Consider the following 17,123-nt stretch of genomic DNA (forward strand, 5'->3'; position numbering starts at 1 on the left):
AACACCCCAGAATCATCATTAGAATGTAGCTTGTTGTATTCAATGACCTATTCTTCTGCCACAGAAACTGAGGGGAGTGCAGCCAGCGGTCTCCCATTCAGGCAAGGGTACTGCGCTGTATACTGTTTGAGGAGGCTCAACTAATGGAAAATGTGCAGGTGCTACAATAACTTGCACAAGCAGAGGACACAGAGCTTCTTGACGGCACAGGCTAGTGCAGATATTTTTTTGAAGGGATGGCCTCTGCTATGGGAAGGTCCAGAACAGGCCACATCAGACCCAAATCCTGCTTACACTGCTTTTGCTATTCCTTTTGCCAACTACTTTTGTGGCCAAATTAATTAATTTTAATTCAATTCATTCTTTTGCTGCCTTTACACCCAGGGAGTGTTCAAGGTGCCTTAGAACTATAAATTCTGCGATCTCACGTCATCACATGCAAAACAGGGAATAACAATACTGATAAAAGAACACTTAAAGAATATATTTCACACTTAGAAGAATCGGGCAAGGCTGTGAAATGTATTTTGCTACAGGTTATTGTCAAACAGTTGCATTTAGGATCACCAGCTGAGGGAGACTTAAGCAAGAAAGACTCCCTCTGGAGTAATTCTGCTGATGTCATCCTTTCACAGAAATGATGGAGGTCGCCCTTTCTCAAAGAATTAAGATCACACACAACCCTAGGCAGGGGGAAAAACCATGCACACCCTCAGAAACAGAATTCCAAATTTAAAATGTCAGTTCCAGCTCTCTGTATCTGTTTATCTTTGGAAGAGAGTTCGGGCAAATTTACTATTCAGTTGCCAATGCCAAATACATACACATGATAAGTAAGGAGCGCATAAGAATATGTTCCTCATATTCAACTACAAAATTGTGTGCTATAATAATGCTGAAAGTTTGCTTTTTAAAAAAGCCACAAGGAAGCAAGCAAACAAACAAACAAACCAACATACATGTTTATCTCAGGGTTTCAGCATGGAAATTTGTTTACAGGGAAGTGTTTTGCATTCTTAAATATACAAAGATGAACTTTAAAAATTTACAATTTGTCTAGATAAATTCTAATAGAAGCTTGGTCATGAATACGGACTTAACAGAAGTCCTGTATCTTTAAATACAGTTTACTTGAATCCAGCTTTTCTATAGGTGACTACAGATTCACCTTCCATGCAGAAATATACGGAGATGCCTTATATGAAGTCAGATCAATGGTCTATCCAGGCTTGTATTGTCTATTCGGATTGGTGGGGGTTCTTAAGGGTTTCTGACACAGTATTCTTTCCTAGCTTTTAACCTGGAGATGATTTTGAATGCAGAACATGTGCTCAGCACATGTGTGTACTGAGAGCTAAAATACAAAGATCCTTTTCTTCATGCAGAAAGTGTCCCTGAAACCAGGTCCTGCATTCACCAAGGGCAGCTTAAACCCCCATTCCCAGCCATGGTTTTCCGACTTATTTTTTCTCATATAAGTGAATACTATCTAGGGAGGAAAATAACATGCTGCACTTAAACACAGCACTATGTGGTAGTGGCGAGCCTTTCCGCCACTCCTGATGCAAGGTGGCCCATTCTCCCCCAACAAGACAATGTTCTCTTTCTCTCATATATACACTACTCAGGTGGGTCTGCTGCAATAAATAGGCTCTCCTTCCAAAACACCTTGCTCACCATAATGATCGTAATTTTGCCACTTAAATAATGTCTATGAAAGCAGTAACAGAGCATATTGTGGTACCTCCACCCTAAGGATTTGTGTGAGCTCATCTGCCCGATTTGCCGCTGCAGCCTCCCGTGCCGTAGTCGGATCATGTTTTCTGATCACCGACGGCATCGTAGTTGCTTACACGCTGCCGGTGCTTACGAACAAGTAATGAAACATCTAATGGAGCTATCAGAATTTAAAACAATTCCTCTTACACACTGTGTTCATTCCGTATGAGAGCCTTTAGGCCTTAAAAGTTTGAGGATACTATAAATAGCTGTGCCACCGTTGATGTCGCAGTAAAAATTACACATCTGTGTTTATGCACTTCAGTAACTAAGCTAATGTCAAGGGCACTTTTGCAGAAACTTATTAAGTTGATTAAGTGATTAAAAATCCGGCATAGGAGATACCCTCCATTCAACCATAATTCTGTTTAAGCAAGTCTGAATAACCATCCTACACTAAATGTCAAAATACTTTACGAAAAGGCACTCGGCAAATGGGACTGATGAAAACATTACATCATCTTAACTGCACAAATACCCTCCTTGAGGAATATGCTGCCTTTTATATTCCCCCACCCCGGTGACCTTTCTTTTCATTCTGAGAGTTTTAACTGAATGAACAATCAGTTTGGATAAGGAAATGCAGCTATAGCAGTGTGCAGAAATTTCAGCCACATTTGCAATTACTACAAATGAACTCAGAACTAGGAATTTGGCAAATTCAGTCTCCCTGCCCCCAGTTATGAACTGGGCCCAAGTCTCTTCGAACTCAGGCCTTAGTCCTAACGTGGTCGTGCTCTTATTGCTCCCTGCCAGTTTCCCCACCCCTTCAAAGCTAAGCCCCTTGAGGAGATTTGAAGGAGATGGCTCACTGATGGGGCCAAGAGAGCCTTTGAAGGTCTCTGCTCCACCGTAAATGGAGAAATGCTTTATCATTCCTGCTGGGTCTCATGGGATTTGTATTTTCCTATGGCTCCCAATTCAATGGATTTTGATTGGAAGATGTGAAAGAAATGGGCATTGGGGGGGGGCAATACTTTCACATTTGGTTTCCCCCTGACATCTCAGAAGATGCATAGGTAGTCCTGAATTTTTCACTGAGAAAGCAGAGAAATGAAGAGGGAAAACTTTCCAAGGCGACATTTTCTTCTGCCATGCTCATTTACAATACCTCACAGTTAAAAGCAGTGGCAGTTTCCTCGTTATATGATAAGAAGTACTACTAGCTGTGTCTCATATTTAAATTTAGAACACAGTAGTAGGTCATGAGAGAAAGATGATGCCCATTCCCTTTCCTCTATAGCAGGCATGGCAAACTTGGCCCTCCAGCTGTTTTGGGACTACAACTCCCACGAACCCTAGCTAACAGGACCAGTGGTCAGGGATGATGGGAATTGTAGTCCCAAAAATAGCTGGAGGGCCAAGTTTGGCCATGCCTGCTCTATAGTGTGCTTCTCAAAAAGTAAAGGAGTTGGCAAACCGCACATCACTGATTGCTTCTCTAGACTCACCAAAATATCCCTATCATCTACCTATCTACCTATCATCTATCAATCTATCTATCTATCTATCTATCTATCTATCTATCTATCTATCTATGTATCATCTATCTATATCTATCATCTATCTATCTATCAATCATCTATCTATATCTATCATCTATCTATCTATCTCTCTATCATCTATCTATCTATCTATCTATCTATCATCTATCTATCTATCTATCTCTCTGTCTATCTATCATCTATCTATCTATCTATCTATCTATCTATCTATCTATCATCTATCTATCTATCTATCATCTATCTATCTATCTATCTATCTATCTATCTATCTATCTATCTATCTATCATCTATCTATCTCTCTGTCTATCTATCTATTGTACACACAGAACTAGACAATAATGGTGAATATTCCTAGCCTAGCCTTCTATCTAACTGTGCACTAGTTATCTACATCTTGTGATTTTTGCTAGTCAGTTATGCATAGGAATGCAAATACAACATGCTATGTCAGCATGCAAAATCCTATGCTATTTAAAATGCTGTGCATTTTATTCCAGTTTGTGGCAAGGGAAGTGTTGAAGCTGAAGAAAATGAGGAATGAGAAACAGCAAGAAAAACCACTTGATTCACAAACTGAAGTCACTCTAGATTTCTCGGAGCTTGCTCTCTCCTCCCCCCCCCCCAATGCCCCCACAGGCAATGATTATTAGCAATCAGCATGCCTTGTTTGAAGAGGATAGATGCTGTCATTTCCCCCTTTCTTAAAAAAACAAAGTTTCAACCATCTTGTAAACAATGACTTCTTAATTTTAAATTTCAGATGCAGAAAGCATTGTACCCCTAAATCATGTTCCTCAACAATAGTAGGAGCTCTACCTCGACAGCACAACCATTATATGGTGACCTCCCTTCTTTCCCTGTTTGGGTTTTATTCTCCACAAAGGAGTTTTAAAGCTTGCTCTGAGCACTTTTCCCCCTAGTGGGTTCCGATATGTTACAGAGTGAAACGGCCTGCAAGATAGCGTGGGCAGAACAGACTCTTTCAGATTGGATGCTGGACACAGGACCGTGATTTGCTGGTAGGAAAAAGCAACAACACTGATTAATCCCAGTGAGATTCTGTGTGCCTCCTGTGAGGCAGGCAGCTCTGCAGAATGTCTGCAACAGGAGCAACTGAAGATTCAGTCACAGACAATGCAGCAATATGCTGGAATTGCTTTTCCCCAGAGGAGGTTACCCGCTTAACGTCTGCGAGAGTAACTGCTCTGTGTGGGTTTTCTTCCAATCTTCTTGGGTGTTAAAACAAAAATGTAAGTCACATTTTACTCTAACAAAATAACACATTTTAAAATTATTATTATTATTATTATTATTATTATTATTATTATTATTATTATTATTATTATTAGAAATGCTAACAAATTACACACAAAAGTGCTGCCCTCCCTCACCCCCTATATCCGATTTACAGCTCCCTGTCGAAGTTGCATTTGGAAAACTCTGCAAGGGAAACAGCAACCTGGAAGGGAAAAGTTTGGAACAGAGAAGAAGCCAGTCTCTGCTCCAAATGTAAGATGTCTCTGCATGTAATGAGTAGATATGGAGTCAGAAATCAAGTAAGGGTATTAACATAAGCTAAGTGTCAGAAGGCAATTTCCCTAGTAGAAACAAACACAAATAGTGTAATTTTCCCAGAAGGGCTGCTTGGACCAGTCCACCTGCAGGAAGAATAAAGCTTACCTGCCAAAGGTAAGCTTTCTTCCCCCTTGGGAGAGCAGGTATAAACCAGTGAACCCTGCCAGGTCTTTTGTGAGTGATTGAACAAGGTTTGAGCTTTTGCAAGAACTTAACCAAGTGATTGCAAAATACTTGACCTATTTAGGAAAGACCTAAATGAGTAGCCAAGAGACTCATTGAGTGATATTTTAGCCCACTGCTGTCTCTCAGCTTCAGGTTGTTGTGAGGGAAAGGCAAACTACATTTTCTTGAGTTCCATTCTACAAATGGAATAAACACTAATAATAATAATAATAATAATAATAATAATAATAATAATAATAATGGTAATAATAATTTATTATTTATACCCCGCCCGTCTGGCTGGGTTTCCCCAGCCACTTTGGGCTGCTCCCAACAGAATATTAAAATACAGTAATCTATTACTGTAAACATTAAAAGTTTCCCTAAACATGCTGTTCTTTATTGAGGCTTCCTAAACCAGTGGCTCTCAAACCACAAGTGTGGCTATAAAGCACACGTGGGATTTGCGTTTGTGTGGCGCCCCACCCCTTCCCGCTGCCTCCATCAATGACATCTGTGTGCAAACCTTTCCTTATAAGCTAATGGGTGGTGGTCTTCCCAAACATGTCAGATATGCTAGGATCAGGGAGCTGGAAAATGGCCAGTCTCTACCAGTGTTTTCCAGCCTTAGGTATCCAGCTGTTTTGGGACTACAACTCCCATCATTCCTAGCTAGTCAGGGATGATGGGAATTGTAGTCTGAAAACAGCTGGGGATCCCAAGGTTGGGAAATACTGATCTAGCCTATTATCGGACTAACTAAACCATGGACCAAACTATTCTCAAGTGTTAAAGAAGGATAGAACTTTTTTTATGTATGCTACAGCAGCAGCAAGAATTCTCATCGCAAAGCATTGGAAGACACAAGATCTACCCACCTTGGAAGATTGGCAGATGCAACTAATGGACTACATGGAAATGGCGGAAATGACTGGCAGAATCCGAGACCAGGGAGAGGAGACGGTGGAGGAAGATTGGAAGAAATTTAAAATTTATTTGCAGAAATATTGTAAAATTTATGAATGTTAAGGACATTGAAATGAATTGCAGGGGCTTTAGCAACAAAGTAAAATGTAAGATTGGACTAACAACAGATAAATTAATAGGATATGAATTTGCTGAATTAATGTCTAAAAAGGGATACAAGAATGGGAGACGTGAGGAAGTCCGGAAAATAAGTTAATTGAAGATGAGAAATTAAGAAAGAGGGATTTTTTGTTTTTTGTTACTATATGTGTTCTTATCTCTTTTTTCTTTTTCTTTTGATGTGTTTAATGTTTGTATTTTTGTATTGTACTTTTTTGTGATGTTGTATTTTCTCTGTTTTTGTATGTTTTTTATTGTGAAAACCTAATAAAATATTTTTTTTAAAAAAACAAACAAACTATTCTCAAGTGTAAATAGCAACGAAGTCTTTGTCAGGCTTATGCCCTTCGGCAGTTTACGAGCCAAGACACAAGTAATAGAAGTGAGCAGATGAAGTATTGTGCGATGGGGTGTACCCAAGTATATTGTTGGCTTTCACAGTTGGGGAAGAAGGGCCATTTGCGCCCAGGGTCACTTGGGAGTATGTCAGTTGGTGCAGTCAGACATTGGTCCTTCTGCGCTTGTTCAATGCAAAATGAGGATCCTGTTTAAAATTTTCAACAAAGCAAGAGAGGGGCTGTAGTTTAGCAGAATAGCACCTAGATACTAGGTTCAGTCTGTGGCATCTCCACCTAGGGTTGGGAGAGAACCAGTCTGTAAATCCTAATAATAATAATAATAATAATAATAATAATAATAATAATAATAATAATAATTTTTATTTATACCCCACCCTCCCCAGCCAAGGCCGGGCTCAGGGCAGCTAACAAGCAATAATAAAAACAAGTGGAATGAATACAACTTAAAAGCAAGGTTAAAATACAACATTAAAATATTGAAACATTAAAATATTAAAATGCAGCCTCATCACAGGAGGAGAAAGGAAAAAGAAAAGAGGGGGAGGGAATCAAATTGGCTCCAAGCCAAAGGCCAGGCGGAACAACTCTGTCTTACAGGCCCTGCGGAAAGAAATCAGGTCCTGCAGGGCCCTGGTCTCATGAGGCAGAGCGTTCCACCAGGCCGGGGCCAGTGTTGAAAAGGCCCTGGCTCTCGTTGAGGCTAATCTAACTTCCTTAGGGCCCGGGACCTCTAGGGTGTTGCTATTTATGGACCTTGAAGCTCTCCGTGGGGCATATCGAGAGAGGCGGTCCCGTAGGCACGAGGGTCCTAGACCGTGAAGGGCTTTAAAGGTCAAAACCAGCACCTTAAATCTGACCCTGTACTCCACCGGGGGCCAGTGCAGCTGGAAAAGCACTGGGTGAATATGCTCCCATGGCAGAGACCCCGTGAGGAACCTCGCTGCAGCATTCTGCACCAGCTGGGACACCGTTTCTGGGACAGCTTCAAGGGCTGCCCCGCGTAGAGCGAATTACAGTAGTCAAGCCTGGAGGTGACTGTCGCATGGATCACTGTGGCCAGGTCGGGGCGGGAAGACAGAGACCTAGAGAGAGACAGCCGATCACTGAGCTAGAAAGACCAATAGTCTGTCTTGGCGTAAGGCATTTTCTTACAACTCAGATGTCAATGGAATATTAAACTGTTACAGGCCTTAATGCTGGCAGCCAGATGAACAGGAACTATTTCTCACTATCGGTAAATCAAGGTGGATGAAAGCTCACAGAAAGTGGATTTCAAACTGGCTTCTTTAATCTCATAACATTCAAAACCCTAAAATGTATTTTGCACAATTGACTTTTTATTTCTATTCTTTGCATATCATATTGTTGTTTTATTGCTGTGGCCGATGGCTGAGGCAAATAAAGATTCATTCATTCATTCATTCATGACATTAAGAGGAGTGACAAGTCTCAGTCATCCATTGCTGCTTTTGCCATTTTCTCTGGTAGCCCCTGCCTGGGTTATTCAATTTGCCACTCCCCTCACTCTTTGATCTAAGCAAGGGGAAACGCTGGACAAAGGCCACCTGGCTACAGGTTTGTCAGGGGAGGCCCGATGCTCCACGTCTCAGATGTGCTTTCTATCAGCACTAATTATTCTGAGCCGAATAGTCTTCATGCTTGTTTATGTTAATTAGAAACCTTTTAATGATGGTGTAATTGCCATAACCTTGCTTAGACATGTAAATTCACAGAAAAATCAAAGTTTTGTGGGCTGGAAAGGAAATGGGTAACCTGAGCTCTATAAGCTATTTGCGGAAAGAATGTCAACAAAAGCATAATACAATTTAAAAGCAACTAGTTTAAAACCTTATTAGCTGGGATTTTTTTCTGCATTAGTTCAGTATGTTTCAAGAATACAACATATACTGAGAGGGAAGAACATAAAAAATGCCCCTTTTTAAAAAAGGAAAAAGGGTAAAGGGAACTCATCTCTCAAATCAGCAGATATCCACTGTGCAAGTTGGATGTAGTTGATTAAGATGATTAGCAGCTTGCTCCTCATTTGTTCATAGTAAGCTTGCATATTACTCCCTGAAGGCAGGGGGCAGATAACACAACCAAGCACTGAAGCAGTACATTGACAATGAACTACCAGTTTTCACTTTACTGGGTCTGCCTGTAATTCTGTCACTCATTAGGAACCAGCTCCTGAACACCATGTAGGCACAGCATCCTTACGACAAGAAGAATCTAATTAATTCTGCCCAACAGGTAAGAGATGAAAGGCCGGATGATTAAGACATGGAATTCAATGTACGTATTTTTAAAATTCTGCATTTAGAATCCATAACCATGAGTCACATAGCCTGCAGTGAGGGAAAAATGTGAGCAACTCATGATTATTTCCTTGGGACAGAGGTCTTAAAAGAGGCTTAAATCGTTTAAAAAAGGGGTCCTGAAAGTCTTAAAATAGAATGTTAAAAAACAAACAAACCCAACCACCACATTACATGTTTGGGGGGAGTTTAATTCTGCCCCACCCAGCCGGCCTATAGTTTTCAATTCAGTAACTCATTAGAAACAGCAGGAGCATGGAAAAAAATTGTGGCCGAAACAACGCACCATTGTACCACTTGCTTTTCCACACATTGCCCAGTACCTGTCCTGTATCTGCCACTGAAATTATACCTGACAAGAAACCTGGCTTCCTAATGAATATATGTATATGATATACATGTTTGCAAGCACGAGATTGCCCTTAGTCATTTCTCACAAGTACATTCTTAAAATAACTTCGCCACAATCCACCAGGAAACTTGGGTCCGCTTAACCTCATTGAAATGTCTTCCTCAGCTAAGCAAATTCAGAAGCGCACTGCTAATCCTTAGCATACAACACAATGAATGAAAAGATAGCCAAACCTGTGACTAGTTCTCTGATTTCCAAATCTGTAGTCTTGCGCAGTAATCGTACTAGTGCTGGAATACCCCCACAGTTTTTCAAAGCAATTTTGTTGTCGTCGTTGGCTTTCCCATACACCAAATTCCTCAGCGCTCCACAGGCACTACGGTGGACTTCTGTCATTCGATGGTCTAATAGGTCCACCAGTAACTGTATTCCTCCTTGTCTTCTTATCTGCAACATTAATGTTCAAATTAAATTCAAAATCAGTGGCTGATAGTCAATGAGAGTTTTAAGGTACCAATGGTTTTTAGATAGCAGTTAGAAAGGAGAGAGCACACGTGCACATTAGACCGCTTTATTTGCTTTCAAAGAAACTATGGGAAATAAAAGCTCTTGACATGGGAAGAATAAAATTCCAATCAAATGATCTTTCGTTGGGATGGCTGAGAGTAACGTATCCCAACATGCCTCTTTCATTTGACAAATGTTTTGTGTCACTGGGAAGGCGGTAAGTCTGTACTGATTTGCTATGGATGTTTGTAGGTGATGCCAATAAAAGGTTTGATGATGATGATGAAATGCCAATCAAAGCAGCTGGACAGATAACGGAAGAGAAATTCCTCCCACCACCACTTGGCGGGAACAAAATAAGCCACCTTCAGGGACATGAGGCACCACCTGCACTTACGAATTGATTTTATGGTCTATGGTGACAGCTGTCATCAGAATTATTGCCCAGAACAATGACTAGAACACCAGTTTCTAACTGCTCACATTAATTATGTATCAACACTGTATAATTCAGCTATAGCACTTTCTAGATTGCCCGGAGAAAGGTATCAATAAATACTCGGTATCTGCAGGAGTTACAAGGAAATTGGCGAGTTGACAATCTATAAGACATGCTATCATTCCCACTTGCTATGGAACTAGGCAGAAAAATGTGGTCTTTTAAAACATGTGTATATCTGGAAACTGATGCGGACATCATTATCAGTGTGAGAAAACTTTCAAGAAGACAGCAAGACTCAAGACTCTCCACTGCCAGACAAACAACACCAATTGTACTCAGGGGAGAGAGATGGGTACCACTCCATGGGTACAAGTCCAGGCAGCTTTTCCTCCTCTGTCTGGGCGGGTATTGTTCTGTTGTGAGCGAATGGCTTAAAATGGATTAACAACATTTTAAAAAATACTATAAGCCACTTTGATGACATAAGTGGGAAAGCAGGATACGAATCCACTAAATGAAACAAGCCCACTATTGAGAAGAAGCGACAAAACACTCTATACTGCTGCACTTAAAGGCAGTGTTAAAAGGGCAAACTTCTACAGAGGACACGTTGGTTGCTGTCAGGTTCCTATCACAGAAGGAAAGGCAGCCAAAGTCCCCCAAAAGGAGCAAAGCTGAAAGCAGGGAATGCAGAAAGCATCTTCGGTGCTAGCGCTTTGAACTATAGGTAGGAGCCCCAGTCAAGGTTTCAGCGTTACGAGCAAGGCAAGAGATACCTAACCAAGTGGAAGTTGCTACAAAGATGCCCCCCAAAGCTGACTCGCCCGTCATCAAGCTTTTAAAGTTGAGGCAGGGAGGGCTCACTCATGACACTCTCTCACCCTACACGTTTGCTGCACGTGAAAACCTAAGGGCTCCTTTTTGGTGAGTGCAGCTGATCCCACCTCTGAAGGCAATGCTGAGCATGCAGAAACAAGACTATGTCATAGAATCATAGAATCATAGAGTTGGAAGAGACCACAAGGGCCATCGAGTCCAACCCCCTGCCAAGCAGGAAACACCATCAGAGCACTCCTGACATATGGTTGTCAAGCCTCTGCTTAAAGACCTCCAAAGTAGGAGACTCCACCACACTCCTTGGCAGCAAATTCCACTGTCGAACAGCTCTTACTGTCAGGAAGTTCTTCCTAATGTTTAGGTGGAATCTTCTTTCTTGTAGTTTGGATCCATTGCTCCGTGTCCGCTTCTCTGGAGCAGCAGAAAACAACCTTTCTCCCTCCTCTATGTGACATCCTTTTATATATTTGAACATGGCTATCATATCACCCCTTAACCTCCTCTTCTCCAGGCTAAACATGCCCAGCTCCCTTAGCCGTTCCTCATGTCCTGCCCCTCCAACTTCTCTTGTGCAACTTCTCTGTCCTCTGGTTGGTCAGAGCCCTCTGTCCAGCTAATGGGTCTCTGTGCTCCACAGGAGAGGGCTTCCACCTCTCTTAATTTCTAGTTCCAAGTGAAGGACCTGCATCCTAGATCCCCAAGCGCCTGCCTTCTATTTGCCCCACCATCTTCTCCATCTTCCTTCCTACTCCATCTATCTGGGGCTGCCATCTCATACCTGAACCTTATGGAACCAAGGGGTCCATGACAATTGTTTACATTCACCCTGTGTTAAAGAGGAAGATGCAAAAATTATGGAAACATGTAGAGGAGATAGTTATTTTGTTCAAGTCTCCCTATCAATCTGTAAATTGGAGAGGGACAGGGAGGGGGAAGCTATTTGAAATAACTAGGGGAGCAAAGCTTAGGTGCAGAGAGGTTTAATCTGGAACTCCACCCTCCACCCCCACTGAAGCAGATTTTCTGGTTAATACTCCACTGATGTTAATTAGCACTGTGCATCATGGATATGCTTCACTAAGTACTAAAGTCAATTAATAATTAAGATTAACAGTGTAGTGTTCTCATGTAGGCGTTTGTGATAATGTCATAATATTACTATTATTTTTTCACACAGCTGTCCAAAGCTGAAGCTTGAAGCACAACTAACAAGCTCAAAGTTGGGACCAAGTTATGTAAAATCAAAACAAGACAAACAAACAAACAAACAGCACCTGGGTGCTAATCTGACCAGAATGCAAATAGAAGCTCTTTCCTTCACAGCTGCAATCCTACACTTTCTCCCTCTTGCTGGGCTGTAGCTCTTTAGGCTGCAATTGGTGGATCACATTTTGAATACTCTCCCAGATTAAACATTCCCATCATACATAAAAGGAGCACATCAGGGAAATGGGTTTAGGGTATTGTTTCCCCTAACTTGCTAGAACTGCTTTTGTGACTAGGGTACAGGTGGTTGAATCTTACTTATTGCCAAGTAAATGAGAAGTATTTGGGGCTCATCCACACTCCCATTTCTCCTGTGATTTCCAGGCACAGACCTGAGAGGTTTTTTCTTTTGTGCCACTGCTTCCCCCAGGAAAACCCGCTGCTTGCCACTGAATTGGAACAAATGTCAACTGGGTTTTCTACACATTGCCTAGAAATCTCGGGACAAACGGAAGAAAACACACGGCAAACAGAAACGAGGAAGAGCCCTCAGACAGCAATAATTAAATGTCCTACACCAAATCTGTAATTCAACAGAGGGGAGATTAGCCTCCAAGCACAATGAAGCATTTGGAACACAGGATGGAACAGAATTTTTTTTTTTGCCTTAGGAACTTAGGAACTTGAACAGCTTCTGTAAATCCTGTCCAAATCTGAGCCCCATATAATAACTGTGTTAGCTTTAAACACTTCAAGTGCTGATGGCATGTGATTGCCACCTTTTGTATGGAAAAAAGCGTGTCAGAATTTTGGCTTTCAGACGCTGTTTCCTTTGGATATTTCTGATGTGCTCCCCATTACCCTCTTGACTGAAAAATAAGGCCGAGATATTTAGAGATTTTAACTTGTTCCATCAACGGATTAGACTGCAATTCAAACTCCCCATTTGGGGCAGATGGGGTGGACTGCATGGAGGTCTTTTTCTGCTGGGCTCCCCATTGCTGATGGCAGAAGGTCCATTGGTGGCAGGTATCCTTGCCCCCAAATGAGGCATGCCAAGGGAGGAAGGGAGTGGATCTGGCCTGGGATCCACAAGACCTTGAGTTGCTCTCATAGCCAGTCACACCTGACCTGGGTGATTGGCCCTGATCTGCCTGCTCCATCTTCTGCCACCAGGAATGGCCCGGCTCTGGAAGTAGCTCTGCAGAGCTGTGGCTTTGGATTTCAGTCTGAATTATTTTCCTTCTCATCAAGGCACAATTATCTATTGTGTCAGTGCTTGCTGTACTGCTGCACTGAGCAGAAACCGGGAAAGGACATAAATGCTGATTGTCCACCATCACTAAGGATTGAAGAGGTGAAGGAGGCTCAGACCCCATGGAGATAGGCAGCAGATGCACAGTCCCACTTGTCTCGGCTGGTACTGCAGTATGAATAGTTAATATGCACACTGTAACTTAGAGTAATAGTTATGCTATTATGCATCAAGTAGATCCAGAATGCATAATATGCAAAAGTATGTGTGCCACATTTTGAGGTCTTGGGCTTTGGCAACCTCTTTCAGGCGCACTCTCTCAACCTTTGCTTGGATGACCTTTGCAGATCAGAAAGCTGGAGACAAGGAGCAATATCCTAGCCACTGTTACAGAAGTGTCACGTCCATGCAGCTCCAATACTGCAGAGCCAACAATCTTCAGGCAAGAGTTTTATTTAGACAGAAAGCAGTGTTCATTCTTGCAATTAAACCAAACATTGACTGACATGTACTGATGGGAGTGAACCACATGCAAAAGCATACTTGAGGCAAGGATCTGATTAAAATAACACATATAACCAGGACATGATCTGACCTACACACATGCAGAATTATAAAGCAACTTGATATTTTAAAACAATATCTACGCCTGATTCCAGCTCGTGAGTATCTCTCCCACTGCCTGCAAGGAAACTAAATAAAAGGATCTACTGAGAAACATACTGAACAAAAGATAACATGGAGAAAGATGACAGATGAGGGAAAAGAGGGGAGAAAACACTGTTAAGACTAGTATTATGACCTTATTCAAAAGAAATGTCCAATTTCTTCTTAGCAATGCTTCCCCAACGTGGCAGATGCCTATGCAAGCAAAGGAATAATTTCACACTGCAAGTGGTAAACAAATTGCATTCACCTTCTCACTTTCACCTTTTACTGCCTGTGATAAGTACCAGCCAAGGCACTTACTCATCCTAACTGCCTGAGAATGAATTACAGCCAGGTATGTAAGTGGTTGAGCAGCCCGCAAGCCTACTGCCTCCATTAATGCTCAGTTACCTGTCTTTGAGTAAGCTCCAAGGTCACTCGCTCTAGCATTTTCCCCATTTAGAAACTTAAGAGGCCTTGAAAGTCTTTGTAGTTCCATGCAACCCTTTTAACCACTGCAGTGAAAGGGCAGGAACATATACCACTGTTACAGAGCATCACTTTTCAATTTTTGTGCTTCTGAATTTTTTTTTTAAGTATGAGAAACATAAATTTTAAAAAATGGCAATTTGGAAAGAGCCAACTTCGGCAAAGAGCCAATTCCAGTGTTAGTGAATGGGAAGCTCATGGGGGAATCTGCCGCCACACTCCCCACAAGTGTTTATTATCTTTGGTTAGTGAGCAATTTGAAAAGGGCTGCTCTATGACCAAAACACACTCCCAAATACACAAACCTGCTTTAAGTAGCAGCCTGAAAATTGAAAATTGACCCCCGTCAGTTAATCACTTGAAGACCGAGTTGATTAATCCTAAAAACTGCATTGCTGGTAAGTTTAGCTACAACAAGCCAACTTTTTACCTGCAGTTGCTGCTTCAAACAACAATGTGAATAGCATTTCATCATATGCTCCAAGTATCCTTCTTACCAGGGATAGCACCTATTTTATGGACCCGTCCCTGGCAAATCAGCAGTTTTCTATGGTTTTTTATTTTGTTTGTACTTGTTCTTAAAAACAATAAAACACACTTTAAATACATACTGATATGTAAAAACACATGCTGTAGAATTATTTAGATTTCCATCAACTCCCCTTCAAGACTCAATGTTAATTTTTGTGAGTACAGGGACCAATGCACCTTGATTCTAGCACAAATCGTGACATGCAAAATGCCATTGCATTATTTTCCTTCCACCTTCTCATAATTATTAAAGTATTCCTCGGGCCATTGTCTTTTTAAAAAAGCAAATCCTGTTATGATTTACTAACATGTCATGTTTCAGAATGGGGTGTAGCAATTGCTATTGAAGTGTAAATAAACACAGAGAAAAGCCCTCGGTATCGTACAAGGTGTGCAGCAGAGCTCAGGCATGGATTTTTAATGGGAAAACAAAGTGTTAGAAATCCACACGACTACTCCTATTTTCAGGACGCGGGTGGCGCAAGCGGTCTAAACCACAGAGCCTAGGGCTTGCTGATCAGAAGGTTGGCAGTACAAAACCCCATGACAGGGTGAGCTCCTGTTGCTCGGTCCCTGTTCCTGCCAACCTAGCAGTTCCAAAGCACGTCAAAGTGCAAGTAGATAAATAGGTACTGCTCCGGCGGGAAGGTAAACGGCATTTCTGTGCACTGCTCTGGTTCGCTAGAAGTGGCTTAGTCATGCTGCCCACATGACCCGGAAGCTGTCTGTGGACAAATGCCAGCACTCTCGGCCTATAGAGAGAGAAGAGCGCCGCAACCCCAGAGTCATCCGCAACTGGACCTAATGGTCAGGGGTCCCTTTACCTTTACATTTTCATCTGTGAAATAGACCAAGGCATGCCTTATCAGCCCTACTCCTGCCAAAAAGAGGGTGAACTGGGAAAGAAACAAAAGGAACCTCATAGAGGGGCTTTCTTTTTCCAACGCTAAGATGCCTCTCTGTAATGAGACAGTTTGTTAAAACTTCTCCTTTTCCCCACCAACAAGGAAGCTGCCATCTGAAAACACCAATAGTTTGCTACTCCATGCTGCTTCCAGAGCCCTCAAGCCCATGGGCAAAACTGTCAAAATGCAGGAAGATCAGGGACAAAAGTGCGATTGTTTAAGATTGGAAGAAGAGCAGGCTTGCTTGTTCTATGAGAAAATGATGTTAGCCACTCTCAGGCAGCCTCAGTGTGCCACAAATGGCTAGCCTAGAAATGTGAGGTGGTGGCCTTACTTGCAACCCTAGCTGCAATTGTTACACCCTGCTTTGCTTTTTGTGTCGGATTGGAATGGGGTAAGAGGCAACATAACGTTGCATCCAATCTTTGAGTGGTGCGAGATTCCAGCAGTTCCAGGCACTTACCCAGGGTTTGCATTTCATTTCAGAAATGAGGCACAGCAGAGACTGTAGTGTCTTTATGATATATGGTTTATTCACACATGCATAGAACCTGAACCTACGCTGGAGGGGTTTGCACCATTAACACCCCAAAAGGTGCTTTATTTCTACTTTACATCACAGCCCCCAAACTCTGGCTTTTGTCTTCCTTTTGTTTTCTTAATGCCCAGCACCCAAACAACTGCTTACCTCATCAGGAAGCGAGCCTGGCTTGATTAGATCAGGGTTTCCCAAGCTTGGGTCTCCATCTGTTTTTGGACTACAATTCCCATCATTCCTAGCTAGCAGGATCAGTGATCAGGGATGATTGGAATTGCAGTCCATAAACAGCTGGAGACCCAAGTTTGGGACACCCTGGATTAGATTTTAACATTTGCTGGATCCAGGGTATAGAAGAGGCTGGCAACCACAAAATAATAACAATAAAATTGCTGCTGGTCACCACAACAGTCTCTAGGTGAAAAGATTTATTCCTGCTATGTGTTGCATGGTAGACAGGAAGAAGTTGTTCTGGGGAATACCAGCAAAGAACAAAAACCTAAGGCAGGAGCCATATTGAAATTAGTTTCAGTACAAGTGAAGTTACCAGGAGCATCAGTTCAGAATGTTTGGAGCAGCAAATATAACACCAGGGGATTTCAGCAGATTCACTTGACCTCTGATG

At 42.0% G+C, this 17,123-nt stretch overlaps 1 protein-coding gene across 1 annotated transcript in view; it reads right to left on the reverse strand.

The window, feature by feature from the left end:
* The window catches only part of CTNND2 (catenin delta 2), a 552,484-nt gene that overhangs the window by 109,645 nt on the left and 425,716 nt on the right, over nt 1-17,123 (reverse strand). The window contains exon 12 of the mRNA XM_081206065.1: nt 9,374-9,587. Within this exon, the coding sequence (XP_081062191.1) occupies nt 9,374-9,587 (214 nt within the window). The remainder of the gene's footprint in view (nt 1-9,373; nt 9,588-17,123) is intronic.

The sequence above is a fragment of the Podarcis bocagei genome (assembly GCF_964188305.1).
Source record: "Podarcis bocagei genome assembly, chromosome: 8".
NCBI classification, from domain to species: Eukaryota; Metazoa; Chordata; class Lepidosauria; order Squamata; family Lacertidae; genus Podarcis; species Podarcis bocagei.